This window comes from Filicampus tigris, chromosome 19 (assembly GCF_054856515.1).
Source record: "Filicampus tigris isolate MCC_2025a chromosome 19, RoL_Ftig_1.0, whole genome shotgun sequence".
In the NCBI taxonomy this organism is placed as follows: Eukaryota; Metazoa; Chordata; class Actinopteri; order Syngnathiformes; family Syngnathidae; genus Filicampus; species Filicampus tigris.
The window spans coordinates 9,560,681-9,581,106 of NC_141235.1; the positions used below are offsets into that span (position 1 = coordinate 9,560,681).

General features: G+C 46.3%; 2 protein-coding genes across 10 annotated transcripts in view; both read left to right on the forward strand.

The window, feature by feature from the left end:
* Positions 1-9,566, forward strand: part of LOC147129370 (liprin-alpha-3-like) — a 20,170-nt gene extending 10,604 nt beyond the window's left edge. The window contains exons 8-31 of one of the 3 annotated variants that reach the window (XM_086016401.1): positions 170-262; positions 1,058-1,110; positions 1,288-1,516; positions 1,988-2,071; positions 2,158-2,289; positions 2,362-2,424; positions 2,960-3,039; positions 3,192-3,378; positions 3,470-3,660; positions 4,559-4,802; positions 4,894-5,033; positions 5,121-5,269; positions 5,357-5,453; positions 5,566-5,647; positions 5,734-5,934; positions 6,028-6,090; positions 6,657-6,683; positions 6,796-6,971; positions 7,052-7,149; positions 7,227-7,402; positions 7,527-7,595; positions 7,850-8,012; positions 8,463-8,531; positions 8,621-9,566. In XM_086016401.1, the coding sequence (XP_085872527.1) occupies positions 170-262; positions 1,058-1,110; positions 1,288-1,516; positions 1,988-2,071; positions 2,158-2,289; positions 2,362-2,424; positions 2,960-3,039; positions 3,192-3,378; positions 3,470-3,660; positions 4,559-4,802; positions 4,894-5,033; positions 5,121-5,269; positions 5,357-5,453; positions 5,566-5,647; positions 5,734-5,934; positions 6,028-6,090; positions 6,657-6,683; positions 6,796-6,971; positions 7,052-7,149; positions 7,227-7,402; positions 7,527-7,595; positions 7,850-8,012; positions 8,463-8,515 (2,850 nt within the window). In that variant the 3' untranslated portion in view covers positions 8,516-8,531; positions 8,621-9,566. Of the gene's footprint in view, positions 1-169; positions 263-1,057; positions 1,111-1,287; positions 1,517-1,987; positions 2,072-2,157; positions 2,290-2,361; positions 2,425-2,959; positions 3,040-3,191; positions 3,379-3,469; positions 3,661-4,558; positions 4,803-4,893; positions 5,034-5,120; positions 5,270-5,356; positions 5,454-5,565; positions 5,648-5,733; positions 5,935-6,027; positions 6,091-6,433; positions 6,684-6,795; positions 6,972-7,051; positions 7,150-7,226; positions 7,403-7,526; positions 7,596-7,849; positions 8,013-8,462; positions 8,532-8,620 lie in introns of those variants that run through there. The other 2 variants (XM_086016402.1, XR_015082517.1) reach the window with 2 other exon arrangements.
* A 1,583-nt stretch (positions 9,567-11,149) lies between these two features.
* Positions 11,150-16,038, forward strand: LOC147129371 (uncharacterized). Of its 7 annotated transcripts, XM_086017712.1 has the most exons (12): positions 11,150-11,272; positions 11,344-11,522; positions 12,017-12,130; positions 12,372-12,430; positions 12,535-12,695; positions 12,822-13,366; positions 13,455-13,567; positions 13,677-14,707; positions 14,775-14,844; positions 14,911-14,974; positions 15,508-15,665; positions 15,732-16,038. In XM_086017712.1, the coding sequence occupies exons 8-12, from the start codon at positions 14,655-14,657 to the stop codon at positions 15,942-15,944; spliced, it is 558 nt and encodes a 185-aa protein (XP_085873838.1). In that variant the 5' UTR covers positions 11,150-11,272; positions 11,344-11,522; positions 12,017-12,130; positions 12,372-12,430; positions 12,535-12,695; positions 12,822-13,366; positions 13,455-13,567; positions 13,677-14,654; the 3' UTR covers positions 15,945-16,038. The 7 variants fall into 7 exon arrangements, 5 of the variants coding, with proteins under 5 accessions (XP_085873838.1, XP_085873836.1, XP_085873837.1 ...); XM_086017710.1 differs by having other exon boundaries at positions 11,344-12,430; positions 13,677-14,420; positions 14,546-14,707; XM_086017711.1 differs by having other exon boundaries at positions 11,344-12,430; positions 13,677-13,829; positions 13,934-14,707.
* The last annotated feature ends 4,388 nt before the right edge of the window (positions 16,039-20,426 follow it).

The following is a 20,426-nucleotide window of genomic DNA, read 5'->3' on the forward strand; positions in this document are numbered from 1 at the left end:
TTTCAGAATTAACATCTCTGTGGTGACCTGCTCAAGTCGGCATGTTGAGCTTGTGTCACTGGTTATTTGTAATGAATCACTGTCACTATTTATTTACACTCGCTGCCGTGGGAGTGAATACTGACTCACCTCGGTTTTCATCCAGTGTCCATTTGTGGTGTCTCGTCAGGTTGGCGAAATAGAGGAACAGCTTGCGGCCGCCAGGAGGGAGGTGACAAAGTCGGAGGAGGCCAATCAGAAGCTCCAACGGGAAGTGAAAGAGGTCTGTTGGGCCATTCTGTCCTTTGCTGGCCAAAACCCTGAGCTCCTTTCACTCCCGGGCCTCCCAGTGTCTATATGAACATAATGGGCAGACAGTATGTCATTGAGAACATAATTTTAAGGGTCAAATCACTCCTTAAAGGGAAGTCAACCCAAACATATTTTTTCAAGAATATGTTCTATGCAGGCTCACTAGTTGAAACAAGGCATTCTGAAAAATATTGCGTGTGTGGAATAAGAGTTAATCCACCCGTTTTTAGCCATCTAGCTCCGAGGGCGGCCATTTTGTCACTTCTGTCTGCTGAAAATGACATCACGGTTGCCCAGGGCTCAGGTAATGGCCAATCACAGCTCACCTGCTTTCTGAAGCTGAGCCATGATTGGTCATTATCTGAGCCCTGTCATTTTCAGTCAACAGAAGTGACAAAATGGCCGCCCCCTGAGCTGGCTAAAACGGATAGATTTGAACTCATATTCCACATTTGTCTTAAAAAGTCAGAATAAATCAGAATACCCCAAGGATCAAGAATGACAGCACCCTTACGCCCTTTAAGGGTTATGTTGTGTCAAATTTACTTTTTATTGACTAGAATACACACATTTGTGTCTCTGGAGTTTTGCCCAACCCATCAAATGTGAAATTAAACAACCAATAAAATCTGACTATTTCTCCAATCATGTTGGTGTCAATAGCGTGGGAATTCTCTGATGTCAATGAAATCAACTTGTAAAACAGTCAAATGTCCACATCTAGCCTAGAATGTGACATACAAGCATGTATGTCTTCCTCTTTCAGGCCCTTTGCCAAAGGGAGGACATGGAGGAAAGGATTACAACACTAGAACGCAGGTAACCATTATTGACATTCAGTTTTATTGGCAACTCCATACAATTGCAAGCGTAGAATTGTCCAAAATGTCTTGGGCTAAGATCCCGGAAAAACTACTCTAATTGAATAATTAGATAAGAGTCCCAGTACTTTGGTCCACATAATGCTGTTACAATAGTATCTGGTGTGGTGTGCAGATACCTAAGCGCCCAAAGGGAGGCCACTTCCCTCCATGACATCAAGGACAAGCTGGAAAACGAGCTGGCCAGCAAGGAGTCCCTCCATAGGCAGAGTGAGGAGAAGAACCGACAACTGCAGGAGCGTCTGGATGAAGCCAAGCAGAAGCTGCAGCAAACCCTGCAAAGAGCCGAGACGCTGCCTGAGATCGAAGCGCAGCTCGCGCAAAGGGTTGCTGCTCTCAACAAGGTACGGACGAACAATCGTTACATTCAAACTGCTCTTTGATATTTAGTCATGCCTTTTGTCATGTGATCAAACTGTCTTGTCACTAGGGGTGAGTATTGGCAAGGATGTTGCAATACAATACGTATCATGATACGATATTATCACGATGTTACGATATTGTGATGTTCTACCCAGTTGATATCAAAATTACATGTAGAGATGAGAAATGAACTTGCACATTTTCTCTGAAAGAAAAAAGAAAATGGAGTGTTACACACTGCCATCATTAAATCGATATTAGAAGCTGAAAAATCGATATTATATTTGGAGGCCCAAAATCGCGATATATTGGCAAATCGATTTTTTTCCACACCCCAACTTGTCACTGGGGTCATAGCCTTAAGAGTGATGATTTAGCACCTTTTGAAACTAGATTTTCCTCCCCCTCACCTTTGGGAACAAACTATTTTCTGACGGATGTTTTTCTTTTAGGCAGAAGAGCGCCACGGTAACTTTGAGGAGCGGCTACGGCAAATGGAAGCTCAACTCGAAGAGAAGAACCAAGAACTACAGCGAGTACATACCATGTCATTTCTTTGGTTTCAGACTATCAAAACGTATTTTCTATCCAATAACGTGCTGTTTCTACTTGGCCCAAACAGGCGAGGCAGAGGGAGAAAATGAATGACGAACACAACAAACGACTCTCTGATACCGTTGACAAACTTCTGTCTGAGTCCAACGAGAGACTTCAACTGCATCTTAAAGAGAGGATGGCAGCGCTGGAAGAAAAGGTAACCTCACCGGCCAATTCACGCTTCTGTGGCATTAAGAAGAACTAAATATGTATGTTCGTTACTTTCTAGAATGCCCTCTCAGAGGAACTGGCCAATATGAAGAAAATCCAGGATGACCTTATTGCTAATAAGGTATTCAGCTGTCATGTTTGAAGTGGAAATCAATCCAAACATATTTTTTTCAAGAATATGTTCCCAGCAGGCCCACTAGTTGAAACACGGCATTCTGATTAATTTTGTGTTTGTGCAATATGAATTAAGCAGCAAAATCTGCCCCTTTTTAGCCATCTCAGGGGGTGGCAATTTTGTCACTTCTGTCGACTGAAAATGACATCACAACTACTCAGGGCTCAGGTAAAAGGTAACGGCTGACCTGTTTTCTGAAGCTGAGCCGTGATTGGTTGTTACCTGAGCCCTGAGCAGTTGTGATGTCATTTTCAGTCGACAGAAGTGACAAAATGGCCGCCCCCGGAGATGGCTAAAGATGGGTGGATTAACTCTTATCCCACAAACACAATATTTATCAGAATGCCTTGTTTCAACTAGTGGGCTTGCATAGAACATATTCTTGGAATAAAATATGTTTGGGTTGACTTCCGCTTTAAGGTGTTTTCCTAATCCCAACCAGACGCTAAACATTTTTCCAACTGTCTCCTCTGTATTCCAGGAGCAGCTCCTTGCCGAGCTGGAACGGATCCAACTGGAGCTGGACCAGCTGAGGGGCAGGCCTGGCTCATCTTATTCCAGGTTTGCCATAATGAACCATAAAAAAAAAAAAAAGTGTTGATTTATACCTCGCTCCGTCACTACCAGATAAATAAAGTATCGCCTGAGTGGCTGGAAGCATTGTCATTTATGAGTGTGATGGAATAACAAGAGAATTCTGGGTCTCACTGTAGGGCGGGCAGCGTGAGCTCACTTCCATCCACCTTGTTTCGAAGATCTCTTCCAGGGAGCGCCTCAGAGCTGCGGTACCCCCAGGGCGGGGGCTCCCTCCCGGCTGGCTACAGCAACTCCTCCGGTGGGGTGGTGGTCAGGCGGACTCACCGCGGCCGCTGGGGGCAAGCTAGGGACGACTGTAACAAGGTGGTCATCTCATATTGAGATGATGACATCCGGGCACATCCGTTCTTTGTGCTCCTCGCTTCATATCTCCCGTTTATTCTCTCCTTTCCAGTATGGTGAATGGGACGCTGGCACTATGATGGGTCCAGGGTTTGAGGGCGTGGAAGGAGTCTGCTCTGACGACGAAGATGATAGGGAGACTCTGTTTGGGTCAGAGCTGCTATCGCCAAGTGGGCAGACAGATGTACAGACTTTAGCTATTATGCTACAGGAGCAATTGGAGGCCATCAACAAGGAGATTAAGTATGCAGGTTTAATACAACCTTAAACCGGAAGTCAACCCAAGCATATTTTATCAAGAATATGTTCTATGCAGGCCCACTAGTTGAAACACTGCATTCTGATTAATATTGCGTTTATGGAATATGAGTTATGCAGCAAAATCCACCCGTTTTTAGCCATCTCAGGGGGCGGCCATTTTGTCATTTCCGTCGACTGAAAATGATATCACAGCTGCTCAGGGCTCAGGTACGGACCAATCACGGCTCAGCTTCAGAAAATGAGTCAGCCGCGATTGGTCGTTACCTAAACCCTGAGTAGTTGTTATGTCATTTTCAGTCAACAGAAGTAACAAAATGGCCGCCCCACAGATGGCTAAAAACGAGTGGATTAACTCTTATTTCACAAATGCATTTATCAGAATTTTTTCAACTAGTGGGCTTGCATAGAACATATTCTTGAAAAAAACATGTTTGGGTCGACTTCCCATTTAAGCAGCAAAATCCCCACGTTTTTAGCGCCCTCTGGGGATGGCCATTTTGTTACTTTCGGTCGACTGAAAATGACATCACAGTTGCTCGGGGCTCAGAAAACAACCAATCACGGCTCACTTGTTTTCTGATGCTGAAGCCATGATTGGTCATTATCTGAGCCCTGAGCCTCTGTGATGTCATCTTCAGTTGACCGAAAGTAACAAAATGGCCGCCGCCTGAGATGACTAAAAACAGGTGGATTTTGTTGCTTAACTCAAATTCCACAAACACAATATTAATCATAATGCTATGTTTCAACTAGTGGGCCTGCATATAACATATTGTTAAAAAAATATGTTTGGGTTGACTTCCCCTTTAATGGGACTGATTTGAAACGCCAGTGCTATTTAGGGACGTTTCATACTTGCGCTCTCTGATCGTCCTGTCAGGCTCATCCAGGAGGAGAAGGAGAGCACGGAGTTGAGGGCGGAGGAGATCGAGAGTCGGGTTAGCAGCGTGGCCCTGGACGCGCCCCCGATTCCGCCCTCTTCACTCGGAGGACGGGACAGCGTCGGCCGGGGATACATGACCCCCTCCATCACCTCCTCCACATTGGCGTCTCCCTCACCGCCGAGCTCTGGCCACTCCACCCCCCGCCTGCCACATTCCCCCGCCAGGGAGAATGACCGCCAGGTACAAAAGCTCGCTCGATCGCATTTTTGCCGAAAACGATGCATTGGCAAAGGCGCTTGTTTCGAACCGAATGAACTTTTCCCCAACGCAGAACAGCAAAGACGGTGAAGAATGCCGAGCGCTAGCCTTGATCGATTCCAACCCTCCCGCTGTCCCTCGAGCCCTGCGACTGGACCGAATGACACACACTCACCCAGGAGCGGGCCTCGATGATCACAGGGAATATCGTAGGTAAGAAACGTGGACTCGGACGTGCCACACAAAAAATCAGAACGTGGTGGGTTAGTCCTTTCACTCCACCGGTGTGTTTCTACGTAGTCTATCCGCTGACGGGGCCATCACCGCGAGCCAGGATTCCCTCCACAAAGCCAGCAAAAAGAAAAGCATTAAGTCCTCCATTGGGCGTCTCTTTGGCAAAAAGGAAAAGGGGAGGATCGGTGCACCTGGACGCGAGTCTACCTCTTTGGGTGTGTGGCTTTGTTGAAAACGTTTTGCCTGTCATTTTCTTTTGCTTTGGTCTTCGCAACTGAACATTTTATCTGGAAACAATCCAGCCTCAACGCCGTCAGATGACTTGGGCCCAGCAGACCCATTGGGACTGGCTAAACTCGGTACAGGAACAGTAGAAAAAGACCGTCGAAGCAAAAAGAAGTACGCTTTTTTTTTTTCTCTCTCTCTCTCACCAAAAAACACGTTATCATCTAAAATGGGGCATACAACTTTTTTTTTATGTTCCACTTTTAACATTCCACTCCGCTGCCAGGCACGACCTGCTTGAGGAGGCTTGTCGTCAGGGTTTGCCTTTTGCCTCGTGGGATGGTCCAACGGTTGTTACATGGCTTGAGGTGTGGCTTCCAAGCAGTCGTTTTTTTTATTTTTTTTTTATTTTTTTGGTCATCAAATCTACAAACCATTTGCGCTGTTTCCACAGTTGTGGGTAGGAATGCCGGCGTGGTACGTTGCGGCGTGCCGCGCCAACGTGAAGAGCGGCGCCATCATGGCCAACCTTTCGGACACGGAGATCCAGAGAGAGATTGGCATAAGCAACCCGCTGCACAGGCTCAAACTCCGCCTGGCCATTCAGGAAATGGTTTCCCTCACCAGCCCATCCGCGCCGGCAAGCACGCGTTCCGTAAGATTTCCGCAAACCCGACATCATCTTTCATCTCAAAACCGAACGAGCTATCAAAAAAGCAAAGACTCATTTGGATTTCATTCAATGCAGTCGACCAGTAATATCTGGATGACGCATGCAGAGATGGAGTCACTCGCTGCTGCCACTAAACCAGTAAGACTGATTTTATTTTAATGTTCTACATAAATGGACAAAAAAGTTCCCAAAGACTGACGGTTGCTCTAGTCCACGGGTGTCCAAATCCAGTCCTTGAGGGCCACGGGATCATCAGCAGGCTCCTTGCAGAGCCTGCTGATGATCTGATCATTTGAATCAGGTGTGTTGGTGGAGGGAAACATGTCAAACGGGACCCCCCCCCCCCCCACCCCCGCCCCCGAGGACTAAAGTTTGGCACCTGTGCTCTAGTCATACCATTCAAAAAGAATATCTTGAATTATTTTGATGTTGCATCAACTTGACATGTTTTTTTTTTTTCTTTTTCTTTGTCTTTTATTAGGCCTGTTTGGCTACGCCTTTCCCTTACTGTTCCCTTAAAATCTGTGCAGACGTAGTGTTTTTTTTTCCAACTAATTCTCACTAACAAAAACGTTTCCTTCTTCTGCCTTCCCTCCCCTCAAATGGGTTTTCACCATAACGCACACACATATACACATTTTCCCTCTATGTGCGCCTTTCCATCTCTCTTCTCTTTTACTATTTCCCTATCTCAAACCGCAAAGGAGCAGAAAGAGTTCAGCTGGGATCAGGTGAGTTTAAGACGTCAATGTTTATAAGGTGCCATTCCTCCGGTTGTTTGCTTTACGCCATGATTTATGTACAGATATTAGTTTTATACTTATTGCCGTTTCCCGTCTACAGATCCTGGCTTACGGTGATATGAACCATGAATGGGTGGGCAATGAGTGGTTGCCCAGTCTCGGTTTACCGCAGTATCGCTCCTACTTCATGGAGTCACTGGTGGACGCCCGAATGCTCGATCACCTCACCAAGAAAGAGTTGAGGGGCCAGCTAAAGATGGTGGACAGTTTCCACAGGTGAATTATCGGTGACATTTTCATCGGCAGATTCTTTTTTTGGGTCCGTTCTTCACCTGGCGCGTTCCAAATTTCCGTAGGGTGAGTCTTCATTATGGTATCATGTGCTTGAAGCGCTTGAACTATGACAGGAAGGAGCTGGAGAGGAGGAGGGAGGATAGTCAGCATCAGAACCAAGGTGATGGCCACTTTTCTCGGAGGAAAAATCCACCACATCCGTCCATTTCAACGCTTTCAACGTGTCCCTTTCCTCAGATGTGATGGTGTGGTCCAATGAGCGTGTGATGTGTTGGGTGCAGTCCATCGGTCTCAAAGAGTTTGCGGACAACCTGTTGGAAAGTGGAGTCCACGGGGCCCTGCTGGCTCTGGATGACACCTTCGACTACACTGACTTGGCCCTTCTTCTTCAGATACCCAATCAGAACACGCAGGTATTCGCAAAGCCTTCAATCTCTTCAAAGCTCCTCCATCTCTTCATGGATCATTCTCATGTGAGAAATGGGTTCTTCTTCAAGTGCCTAAACGATTACATTATCGAATCGCCTTGGTCTGCAGGCAAGACAGCTCTTGGAAAAGGAGTACAATGCTCTCATCTCCATGGGAACAGAGAGGAGGCCAGATGAGGTACTGCCAGTCGAATCATCAGTCGAGATGATGGTTTTCAATCCCTCCTTTCTTTTTGCGTTGAAATATCTCTTGGCCTTAATTTTGGTGCGTCAGCCTTGTTTACATCACTGCTAATTGCCCAATCACAGCGTGTAAAAACCACTGGTGGCGCATTGTCACGACATACAACCACTTAATCCTCCCTCCCCATGCGACGGAGGCGGCGGTTACAGTTAATGACGGACATTACCGCATGATTGTGTCTTCCGTAGGACGGTACCAAAACATTCACACGGTCACCCTCGTGGAGAAAGATGTTCCGGGAGAAAGACCTCCGAGGCGTGACCTCCGACTCTTCGGAAACGTTACCGGCCAACTTCCGTGCCTCTGCAATCTCGACCCCTTCTGTCACCCTGAGGAAAGTCCAGAGTGAAGGTGAGGAAAGAGACGGAGTGCCACTTCAAATTTCACCATCTTGCGAATGAACTAGTGCTGTCAAACGATTACAATTAATTAATCGCAAAATTTTCCATAATTAATCGCAATTAATTGTATTCAACTACAATTTTTCACAAAGCTTGGAAGCGATATTTACTTGACTAAAATCTTGGAATTAATATGGAAAACAATTAAAAGTATATACAGTATTGATTCAAAAACTGTTCAAATAGCTTTCTTTGATCCTTGAGTATGATTCTTTTCCTGTAAAATACAATTGTTGAACGATACACCAAAGACGTACAACTCATTTGAATTTGGCTTTGCAAAGTGCACAAATCATTTTGGATTTCTCCAATGAGCCGCTGAGCAACAAGTTGTTGAAGTACAGTAAAAAGAGACTTGCCCCATGGTTGATAAATAACATAAGTGCCTTCTCGCCGTCAGTGAACTCGGGTCAAAGAGGAGAGTCGGCGTCAGTGAGAACGTATTCCTGCTAAGACAAAAGCACATCAGGTGAGAGTACATTTTGGGTCGTCTTTAGGCCACCAACAGAAGCTAAGCTTATACTGGACCCGATTGGTGTGTTCTCTGTCACTTTGCAGACCTCCACCACCATCCTGACCTGAGGAAAAAGACACAAATGAAGCGCCCCGGAAGTGACAAACGACATTCGAGTCAGACATCTCAAAGAATCAAAGACTCTCGAGTGAATGAGGTCAAAAGATATTATAATGAACGGATGCCTTTTTAATCATCTCTCTGTCTTTATCTCTCAATCCATTGTTGTGGCATGATGCTGTTTGATTCTGTAGAAAGTGACCAACGCCTATTGTGAATTCAACTTCTGTTTTTGAGTGTGCAATGGCAATACTGACACGTTGAATTGATAGTTTTGTGCAGGAAAGTACACTCCTGTTCAGAACAATGCTGAGATTCTTTCAGGTGAATTGGATTATAATTTAATAAATGATAACCAACTCTTAGTAACATCACAGTTCAGGACGGTTTTTGGTGGTTTACATGTCTGTTTTGAAGCCATAAAATATATGCGAAAGGCACAAATGTGAACAGGACAGACAATGAAACAATAAGCTAAGTGCTGTATGACCCGTGTTAACCGGACAATAAGAGATAACGCATTTGTGTTCATATGCATGCCAAAATCAACCATTTTAGAGTGAACGTCAGTCATCTAATGATGTGGAAGCTTGGGTAAAAGAACTTTGTAAAATGTGTGTATTTTATTTTTATCTTTTTTTTAAATGACAATTGCTATTGTATGTATGTACAGTATGTATGCGTGTAAACTATATGTTCATTTCATACTTTTAAGATGGATGGTAATTTCGTTTTAGCTTAACAAAAATAAAAATGTTTTAAAATGATGGACAGTCAAGATATGCTACTTGTATGTGTATTTTGGAAAAACAAATTGTCTTATGGGTTAAGTTGATATTACTGGAGAATAGTGATGATAATTGAATATAATATGACAACAATAATGATCATGATTGTAAAAGCTGTAATTAAAAAACAAAGAAACCTGTACGACGCTTCTGAAAGTTATTTTATTGCCTCTTAATTTCAAGATTGAGTTAGCACATAGCTAAAAGGTCCGTGTACCTTACGTTCATTCTATTTTTAATTGTGAAAGGCAAATCAAAAAATAAATTTAGGGTTGTATTTTCAATTTTCATTTTTGAAACAAAAATAGCATATTCATTTTAACGCCACTTTTAAAAATAAACTACAAATTATGTGGAGTTTTCTGGAAAGGGCTCGAATTTCCGTATTTCCAGTTTCAATGTTAAATGTTCAATTTTTACGCTTTGCAGCCGTTGGTTCGCGCTGCAGGAAGCACAGGAAGTGGTGTAGTAGCCACTAGCTTCGCTGTAAGAGCGAGAAAGGAAGGAGAATGGTTGCAATCGTTTATTTTACAACGTCAAAACAGTAACTCCCCTGGGCCACAAGAGGGCGCTTCGGGTTAGCGCGTGCAAGAGTCTCTCCCATAACATCCCCCTTTCTGAGTACATTAAGAATTACTGTAATTCGAAATGTATAATGTAGAATGTAAATCTTGGACTTGAGGTGGTGTGAAGGAAGAACCATTCAGAGGAGAACTTTTGGAATTGCTCTGTTAAGAACATGTGGTGCTGGGGGGAAGCGGGTGTGCTGGGATGGTTCCGAGCAAACAGATCCACACTAACTAGCTCCCAGGGACGTGTTGGGAATTCCGTGGGCAGCAGTGTTTCTCTGTGTTGTAGTCTCTCTTTCGCACGTGACACATTCAGACACTATGTGTTGGTAGCTGTAAGTGCGGACGCCACTAAATAGACGAGACTGAGACAGCTCCGAATTGAAGGGCTTGCAATCGTTTATTTTACAACGTCAAAACAGTAACTCCTTTGAGCCACAAGAGGGCGCGCAGGGTTGGCGCCTGCAATGAGTCTCCACCATAACAACCATCTCGCCCAGACTTCAAATTGTTTTTTAATTTATTGTATTGTTTGTAAAGTGCTTTGTCGCAGCTCTATGAAATGCGCTATATAAATAAAATTGTATTGTTGTAAAAGGCCATAATACACAAGTGTTGATCAATAAATTAAAATAAAACACTATATACAATTGACACCGGAAAAGAGCCGAAAATGTCAGGTAATGGAACGTACATTTTGGCCACTTATGCTTCACTACCAACATAAATAAACACATGATAATACATAAATACATATGTATATATGGATACTCGCATGCACACATGCATGCACGCACGCACCTACGCACGCATGCATGTACATATTTTCGTTTAAGAATTAAAAATTGAAAATTAAAAATGTTTTTGACTTTATAATATCCAATGATCAAAAGAGACACGCACCCGTTTTTACTGATTTATTTTATTTCTACGACAGAAAATGGACTACAGCACGGGACACCAATGGAAAAACGGCTGGTGTATTTTTATTTATTTATTTTTTTGATTCCCGGAAGTTGTCCCGACAGCATTTCTCGTACTGACCAGAAGCAACGATTTCCATTCCACAATAAGCAAAGCAGTCTTCACAACGCGTCACCAGGTGGCGCTAGTGTGCAAAGTGCCGATCAACAAACAGACGAAGAAGTTTGGCTTCCATTGGTGCACGTGACGTGAGGCCTGCCGGTGATTTGAAACAGGTGTGCAGAACGGCATTCGTCGAGTGCAGGCCACAGGTGCGGCAAGATGGCAGCCGCCCGCCCGCTTGGCGTTTTCTCGGGTAAGTGAGCACACGAGCAAATGTTTGTCGTTTTTTGGCCGTTTCTTACAAGGCCATTTTGTTTGTTGCAGGATTTGCACGCTTGAGGGACGCAACTTCGTTTGAACAAGCAGAAATAAAAGATTGGCATGGATTGGTGCACGTGACGTGAGGCCTGCTGGTGATTTGGAACAGGTGTGCAGAAGGGGAATCGTCGAGTGAAGTGCACGGGTGCGGCAAGATGGCGACCGACCGCTTGGCGTTTTCTCAGGTAAGTGAGCATATGAGCAAATGTTTGTCGTTTTTTGGCCGTTTGGCCAATGACATTTTGTTTGTTGAAGGATTTGCACACTTGAGGCACGCAACAGCATTTGAGCACAGCAATCTCAATTCACTTGATTTAGCACATTGTCCTCTTTGTTTGTTTTGCTATGATTTGAAATTATTTTGGTTTGTTTTAATGCTGGCCAGCTTTTTTTTTTTTTCTTTTTTTTTTTTTTAATTATTTTTTTCCCACTGTTGTCAATGACAATGCTTTCGTAGTCTGCAATTGAACTGTAATGGTTCTTGTTTAACTCATTGTTTGGGGGTTTTATTGAATATGGTGCATTTTCTTTCAGGTGGTATGAATGTTTTGCAAACTTTGATTGTGGTTTTGTGTACCCTTTCACGCCAACTGTCACGAATTTTCATTTAAACCCTTTCCGCTCCAAATGGTCGAAAATCCTGACTTTATTCTTCCGCTGTCGGTTAAAAAAACAAAAGAAACCTTTTGCAAGCATTCATTTCTCCGGTTTCCTGTCGGAGGGGACACTTCATCCGATTTGGACGGCAAAGCTAGCCTCATGCCATGCTGTAATTTTGGACTGCAAACCTGAGGTAAGTTGTGCTAAAATGAAAACATGAATGGTCTTAATGTGTACCTGTGCCGATGACGAGTATCTTTCAATACATTTCACGGATTCGGTTAGATGCTAATTCACTGTGGTCAAGCGCAATGTATTTTCGGCAGCAAACATGTATTTTCTTTCGAAACTGTACTCTACTGTAGCTAGTATCTGTCATTATTACAACATTCGCATGTTCAGATATAAACGTAATTTCTGTTGATTGTTTGCAGATCTAAATATGAAGGCAGGGCTCCTTCAATACAAAGCAAGCAGGTGGACCTCAGACCAGGTAAAAATAATTGTGTAAAGTTTTAGCTTGTTTGACATTTATGGATGGAACTGTGTACAAGTTGATTCCATCTTGTCTAAACTGATTTTTTTTTTTTGTCTTAGTCCAATTGGAAAGGGACAGGCTGCCCAAATGTGCGAACTTCATCGATCCCTCAACAGAAACTGTTTTGTGAGCCGAAGTGACATGTTCACTGTCTACACTGAAAGGTTGCTCCAACTGAGTGGGAGGAAAAGCTTTTTTTTTTTTTTTTCTTCAAACAAATGTAAGCGTCAAGAGTGATCAACACAAACGCGTCAAGAGTGATCAACACAAAAACTTCTTTGACACCTGCCCCCCCCCTCCCCCCTCCCCTCCCTCCCCCCCCCTCCCCCCTCCCCTTGTGTTTCAGGGTTGTGATGGAGTGTGATGGTCCGAATCGCACCCCGTCCCACCGGACGAGGCTTAGTGTTACACATGCTCACAATCAAGTGAGCAACAATTGCACGTTTTGCAGGGTGGACGGGCAAGGCAAGCCAAAGTAGACGCTCCAGTCCAATTAATGACACTCCACTTGACGCGATGCTTTTGCTCTGTGGATTTTGCACCTGGCAGCTGGCACAAGATCTAAGGTGAACCGCTTCCTCGGGGGCGTCGCCGTTTAGGATTCTGCGTTGATTGACAGGAGCCGGCCGAGAGGAAGAAGCGTTTCTCTGGAGTCCGCCTGCAGCGCTTCCGCCATGAAATGGAGTCTCGCGTTGTTTTGATTAACACTGTACAACACCGCATTGTCTGAAATGTTCCCCACTCGGCCTCTGTCGCAGCCTGGCCATCCTGGAAGGCGACCGGTCCTTCAATCTCTGGTCCCTTCTCTAGGTTTCTTCTGCAAAAGCCGGCCCAAATGAGGGTTTGCAGTTTCTTCCTTTTGGCAGACGAGTCGGATGGTTCAAAAGTCAGGTAAGGAAAGTCTACAAATGCCATTCAGTCAGACAAGTGTCGGGCTTAGCAATGTGGCCCAAACATGCCCGTTTTTGTGATTGTCCAGCTGAGTCGCGGCTAAGCCCCAGTCGCCACCTACCACTGCTGGAGCGCCTCCGTCTGCGCCGCCCTCGCCCGATCGGCCGTCAGCCGACTGGAACCTTCAGCGGATCTTCGGCTGTGCGAGTCATGTCTTTGCTTCATATTTTCCCCTTTCAGTCATTTTTCCCCTTTCAGTCATGTTTCCTTCAACCCATCCCCCCGCCCGCCCCCTGTTGATGACTTGCAGGGCAGCAGTGGAGTGGGACGGCCCGAGAGGCAGCAAGAATGACCGGACGAGGGAAATCATGCGCACGCAATGAAGTGAGCAGCACGCAACTAATAACAGGTTATGCATTTGGCAGGCTGGGCGATGAGCCGGATGGGACAAAAGGACGCGCGAGTGAGGGGAACAGGCTAAGTAGACGCTCCAATCAAATAAATAAGTGACATACAACTAGGCCAATCTGTTTTATTTCTGACGCTTTTGCTGTGTGGATTCTGCAGCCGTAATCGGGACAAAATCTGAGGTGGACCACTTCCCCGAGAGGCATCGCTCTGGACTCTTCTGCGTCGACAGACCCAGCGAGCGAGCGAGCGAGCCATGTCCTGGGGAAAACGGCTTCCCTGAAGGCGTCTGACTGTCATGTTGAATTCTTGTGAAATGCTGTTTGAGTTGACATTGTGTGAACTGTTGCCACCTGCTCATCCGGGAATGGCTTCCGTCCTCCGTCCTCAGTCTGTGCTCACTTCACGAGGTGGTGGTGTCACGAACCTTGGTCCACTGTGGGTTTACTTGAAGGGCTCCCTCCACCAATGCACTTGACGCACATAAATGAACCTTCATAAGAATTTTGGCCATGATTTGTCGTGCGATTCATAACCCCCCCCCCCCCCCTCCCCCCCTTCTACTCAAGACTGTTACTCAGCAGCGGAGTGGGATGGTGCAAAGAACCACCAGTTGGGAGTACTCGCCACTCAAGCAGCCAATCAGGTGACAAACGCACACCTGCTTTTACTGACTGTTTTGCAGGATGAACAATGAGCCAGGTGGGGCTAACCCGCAATGAAATGAGCTTGTGATGTACAACTACCGTATATCCTCTGTCGCTGTTGCAGCAGCAGGGTGCAGAAGCCGCTCGGTATGAGAGACACCTGGAAGAACCGCAACAGGGTCAGAAGTATGTCAAAATCAAAGTGACTGTACCAAAAGTAAAACTGTTCATTTATGTGCTTGTTTAGCAACGGTGGAAGAGGAGCCGGATTCAAGGCTGGACCAAGGTAACAAAACGCATGGCAAATATAGAAGCAAGTGGCACTCAATGTCCCCCTCCCCCTCTCTTCGCAGCGCTCAGAAGGCCATCGGTGTGATGAAAAAGAGGAACGAAGGCTTCACGAAGAACTGCTCAGCTTTTGAGGTGAGCATCAAAGTCGTACACGTTAACATGGATGTCAAGGCCTGTTGCGTTCTTTCTTCTTGGTAGCGTTCCCCAACGAGAGGTGCAGATGCTACGGTGCTCGGAGGGCAAAGCGTCAACAATAGGCGGAGTATGTTTTTCTTCTTCCACTTGGTGTGTTTGTCTCCTCTCTGTCACTAACTCACTGGGTGTGCACTGACTAACACTAACAGCAATTTGTACTGAGCCGTGTGTCAAGGCAACAATTTGTTGGAGTAACTTGTTCTGTAAAATATTGTTTTTGCATATGTTATATATAATGTTTGTCTTTTCTTTTGTCGGAAGCGAAATGTAAAGCGTCCTTTTTGTATGTTCTGAAAGTGCTTTTGTACTTGAATTAAAGTTGTGAATTGGATAAACCTCTTGGAATGAGCTATCTCATTTTAAAGGGGTCTAATAATGTTGTGTCAATTGATCTTTTTGTGTGTCTGTCATTCTTTTATCAATGCAGTCTGCTTTAGGCTTAGTCAGATATTTGAGCATTTCATAGCACCGCTAACATTACAAAGTGACATGGTCAGACCCGAATGCTAGCCGCTAGGTACGAGAGTCACCTGGGAGAACCGCAACAGGGTCAGAAGTATGTGTCAAAATCAAAGTAAAACTGTTTATGTGCTTGTTTAGCAATGGTGGAAGAGGAGCTGGAATTAAGGCTGGACCAAGGTAACAAAACGCATGGCAAATATAGAAGCAAGTGGTACTCAATGTGCAGGGCTCAGAAGGCCATCGGTGTGATGAAAAAGAGGAACGAAGGCTTCAAGATGAACAGCTCGGATCTTGAGGTGAACATCAAAGTTGTACACGTTAACATGGATGTCAAGGCCTGTCACGTTCTTTCTTCTTGGTAGCGTTCCCCAACGAGAGGTGCAGACGCTACGGTGCTCGGAGGGCAAAGCGTCAACAATAGGGAGAGTATGTTTTTCTTCTTCCCCTTGGTGTGTCTTTCTGTCACTAACTCACTGGGTGTGCACTTACTAACACTAACAGCAATTTGTACTGAGCTTTGTGCCAAGGCAACAATGATTTGTTGGAGTAACTTGTTCTCTAAAGTATTGTTTTGACATGTTTGTATTTTCTTTTGTCTGAAGCGACATGTAAAGCTTCCTTTTTGTATGTTCTGAAAGTGCTTTTGTACTTGAATTAAAATTGTGAATTGGATAAACCCCTTGGAATGAGCCATCTCATTTTAAAGGCGTCTCACAATGTCGTGTCGATCGATCTTTTTGTGTGTCATCCTTTTATCAATGCAGTCTGGTTTTGGCTCAGTCAGGTGACTCAGTTTCGAGTGACCCTCAACCCTGTTTGCCAATTGAGCTAAAGTCAGTAAATGAGTTTAGAGCGATGAAATGTAAAATCGGGTGGTAATTATTGCATGATTCGTTGAACGTTGTGACACCGCCTTTGTTAGCGCTCGTTACGTATGTGACATGTTGATATATGAGCATTTCATCGCGCCGCTAATATTACAAAGTGACACTGTCAGACCTAAATCTTCTTTGCTAGTTAGCAATCACAGCATACGTTTGGAATGGTCAAATAAAACAGCATTAACTGTGTGTGTAAAAGCAATTCATAGAAAACACACTGGCAAGCATCTGCCTCCCAATCTTTTTATGCCAGACCTATGTGGGGCTTGAACCCACAACCACTGATTCATCATCCATGTCACTCTCCTCTGAGCCGGCTGGGACCTGAAGGTTGTTGTGTCTCCTCGTCAGTATATCTTCAACAATCTGCCTTCTGGACTACCAAAGGATTTTCTGCTGCAGTCATGCAATGGTTAAAGGAAGAGTGTGGCAGAATGTGGATACTGATGACTTAAAAACATGATCATACATTGGTGTAGATGCAAAGAGCTGAAAAATTAGAACAAACTCAGATACTATAGAACCCTAATCCTGCTAACATTACAAACACATACTGCACAGTGGAGAGAATGACACCGTTCAGGTGAGTTGTGTACATGGCACAGTTATTTGGTTAGGGTTAGTTGCATACATCACATGGAAACACATTACATGAAATTGCAGGGTTTGAACCCTGGAGCTCAGGTGGACAAACCCAAAGTATTCCCTCTCAGCCAGCGGGTACCTGAGAGTGAAAGCCTTTCGTTGTCCATATATCTTCACCAAAGGGGCCTGCATGGAAAAAAGCTCACGTCGCGCAGTTGCTTTTGCTTCTCCTGTGGCCTGGTGGTCGGTAAATGGGATTGGAGCCCTCACGCACCTGGGTTCAAATCCAGACACATCCCTTTCAAAAGCTAGTCGGGCAGACTCGGATGGCTAGGCCGGACCAGCACAGCACAGCACAGGACAGAGTGAGTGGGACAGGACATGAGCGTGCAGATGTTTTCAGCTAGAAAAAGTGAGTGGCACAACTGAGAGTTGAACCAGGGTCCTCAGGTGTACAAAGCCATGAGTCTAACCTCTCAGCCAGCAGAGAATCCTTAAGCTCAGCTGCTCCTTGTCAATGCATCTTTAATGGGACGTTTGTCGGCTTGAAAAAGACAAAAGCGCAGGTGGCGCTGTCACCTTCACTCCTCCCGTGGCCTGGTGGTCAGTAATACGGATTGGAGACCTAACGTACCTGGGTTCGAATCCAGACACATACCTTACAAAAGCTAGCTCAGGTTGGGCAGACTCGGATGGCTAGGCCGGACCAGCACAGGACAGAGTGAGTGGGACAGGACATGAGCGTGCAGATGTTTTCAGCTAGAAAAAGTGAGTGGCACAACTGAGAGTTGAACCAGGGTCGTCAGGTGTACAAAGCCATGAGTCTAACCTCTCAGCCAGCTGAGAATCCTTAAGCTTAGCTGCTCCTTGTCAATGCATCTTTAATGGGATGTTTGTCGGCTTGAAAAAGACAAAAGCGCAGGTGGCGCTGTCACCTTCACTCCTCCCGTGGCCTGGTGGTCAGAAATACGGATTGGAGACCTAACGTACCTGGGTTCGAATCCAGACACATACCTTACAAAAGCTAGCTCAGGCTAGGCAGGCTCAGATGGGTAGGCTGGACAGGACAGTGTGACCAGGAAGGATAGGGGGGAGGAGTGTGGCAGGCAGTACAGGGGGGAGGAGTGTGGCAGGCAGTACAGGGGGGAGGAGTGTGGCAGGCAGGATAAGGGGGAGGAGTGTGGCAGGCAGGATAAGGGGGAGGAGTGTGGCAGGCAGGACCGAGCGAGAAGGCAGGATAAGGGGGAGGAGTGTGGCAGGCAGGACAGCAGGATAGAAGGGCGGCAGGCAGGACAGAGCAAGAAGGCAGGCAGGATAGAAGGGCGGAGCCGGGCAGTCAGGACAAAGGAAGAAGGCATGCAGATAGAGCCCGGCAGGGAGGAAAGGTAGGAGGCAGGCAGGCAGGATAGAAGGGCGGAGCCGGGCAGTCAGGACAAAGGAAGAAGGCATGCAGATAGAGCCCGGCAGGGAGCAAAGGTAGGAGGCAGGCAGGCAGGCAGGCAGGCAGGCAGGATAGAAGGGTGGAGCCGGGCAGTCAGGAAGAAGGCATGCAGATAGAGCCCGGCAGGGAGGAAAGGTAGGAGGCAGGCAGGCAGGATGGATAGGGTAGGATGGATAGGGGAGGAGGCAGACAGGCAGGCAGGATAGGGGGGGGGCAGAGCTGGACAGGTGATGCTAGACAGTGTCCCCTTTACAACCTAATAAATAAAAAAACAGCAACTACCACTGGTGGAGGCAGGTATCACTGCTGTTTATTCTTATTAACCTGACCAGTCCTGCCTGCCACACTCCTCCTCATCCTGCTCTCTCTCTCCTGACTGCCCAGCTCCTCCCTTGTATCCTGCCTGCCTTCTCGATCTGTCCTGCCTGCCGGGCACTGCCTCCATGCTTCCTTCTCTCTCTCTCCTGACTGCCCGGCTCCGCCCTTCTATCCTGCCTGCCTGCTCGATCTGTCCTGCCTGCCGGGCACTGCCTCCATGCTTTCTTTCTCTCTCTCCTGACTGCCCGGCTCCGCCCTTCTATCCTGCCTGCTCGATCTGTCCTGCCTGCCACGCTGCTCCCCTCTATCCTGCCTGCCACACTCCTCCACTTTGTCCTGCCTTCTCGCTCTGTCCGGCCTGCCACACTCCTCCCCCCTATCCTGCCTTCTCACTCCGTCCTGCCTGCCACACCCCTCCCCCCTATCCTGCCTTCTTGCTCTGTCCTGCCTGCCACACCCCTACCCCCTACCCATTTGTCCAGCCTACCCATTTGAGTCTGCCTAGCCTGAGCTAGCTTCTGTAAGGTATATGTCTGGATTCGAACCCAGGTACGTTAGGTCTCCAATCCGCATTACTGACCACCAGGCCACGGGAGGAGTGAAGGTGACAGCGCCACTTGCCCTTTTGTCTTTTCCAAGCTCACAAACGTCCCGTTAAAGATGCATTGACAAGGAGCAGCCTGGCTTTAGGATTCTCAGCTGGCTGAGAGGTTAGACTCACGGCTTCGTACACCTGAGTACTCCGGTTCAAAGCTTGGTTGTGCCATTCATTTTTCCTGGCTGAAAACAGCTACTCGCCCCTCTCCTGCTCACACTGTCCTGCGCTGGTCCGGCCTACCCATCCGAGTCTGCCTAGCCTGAGCTAGCTTCTGCAAGGTATGTGTCTGGATTCGAACCCAGGTACGTTAGGTCTCCAATCCGCATTACTGACCACCAGGCCACGGGAGGAGTGAAGGTGACAGCGCCACCTGCCCTTTTGTCTTTTCCAAGCTCACAAACCTCCCGTTAAAGATGCATTGACAAGGAGCAGCCTGGCTTTAGAATTCTCAGCTGGCTGAGAGGTTAGACTCACAGCTTTGTACACCTGAGTTCTCTGGTTCAAAGCTTGGTTGTGCCATTCACTTTTCCTAGCTGAAAACAGCTACGCGCCCCTGTCCTGTGCTGGGCCGGCCTACCCATCTGAGTCTGCGCAGCCTGAGTTCCCTTTTGTAGGGGATGTGTCTGGATCCGAACCCAGGTACGTTAGGTCTCCATTTTGCATCACTGACCACCAGGCCACAGGAGGAGCAAAGGCAACTGCGCGACGTGAGCTTTTGTCTTTTCCATGCAGACACGTGCCCCATTGGTAAAGATATATGGACAACGAAAGGCTTTCACTCCCAGGTGCCCGCTGGCTGAGCGGGAAGCCCTTGGGTTTGTCCACCTGAGATCCAGGGTTCAAACCCCACAATTTCATGTAATGCGTTTCCATGTCATGTATGCAGCTAGTCTTCACCAAGTAACTGTGCAATATATGCAACTAACCCTAACCAAATAACTGTGCAACATACACAACCTACCCTAACAGTGTCATTCTCTCCACTGTGCAGTATGTGTTTGTAATGTTAGCAGTATTAGAGTTCTATAGTATATGAATTTGTTCTAATTTTTAAGCTCTTTGCATATACACTAATGTCTGGTCATATTTTAAAAAGTCGTCAGGATCTACATTCTGCCACACTCTTCAACCACTGCATGACTGCAGCAGAAAATCCTTTGGTACTTACGGTCCAGAAGGCAGATTGTTGAAGATATATTGACGAGGAGACACAATAACCTTCAGGTCCCAGCCG

Bases quoted from the DNA above. Each gene is read 5' to 3' on its own strand.
- LOC147129371 (XM_086017710.1), top strand. From the start codon at position 14,655: ATGTGCTTGTTTAGCAACGGTGGAAGAGGAGCCGGATTCAAGGCTGGA. The intron at 14,975-15,507 runs GTATGTTTTTCT...GTGCTTGTTTAG, and splicing joins AAGCGTCAACAATAGGCGGA to CAATGGTGGAAGAGGAGCTG. The intron at 15,666-15,731 runs GTGAACATCAAA...TCTTCTTGGTAG, and splicing joins TGAACAGCTCGGATCTTGAG to CGTTCCCCAACGAGAGGTGC.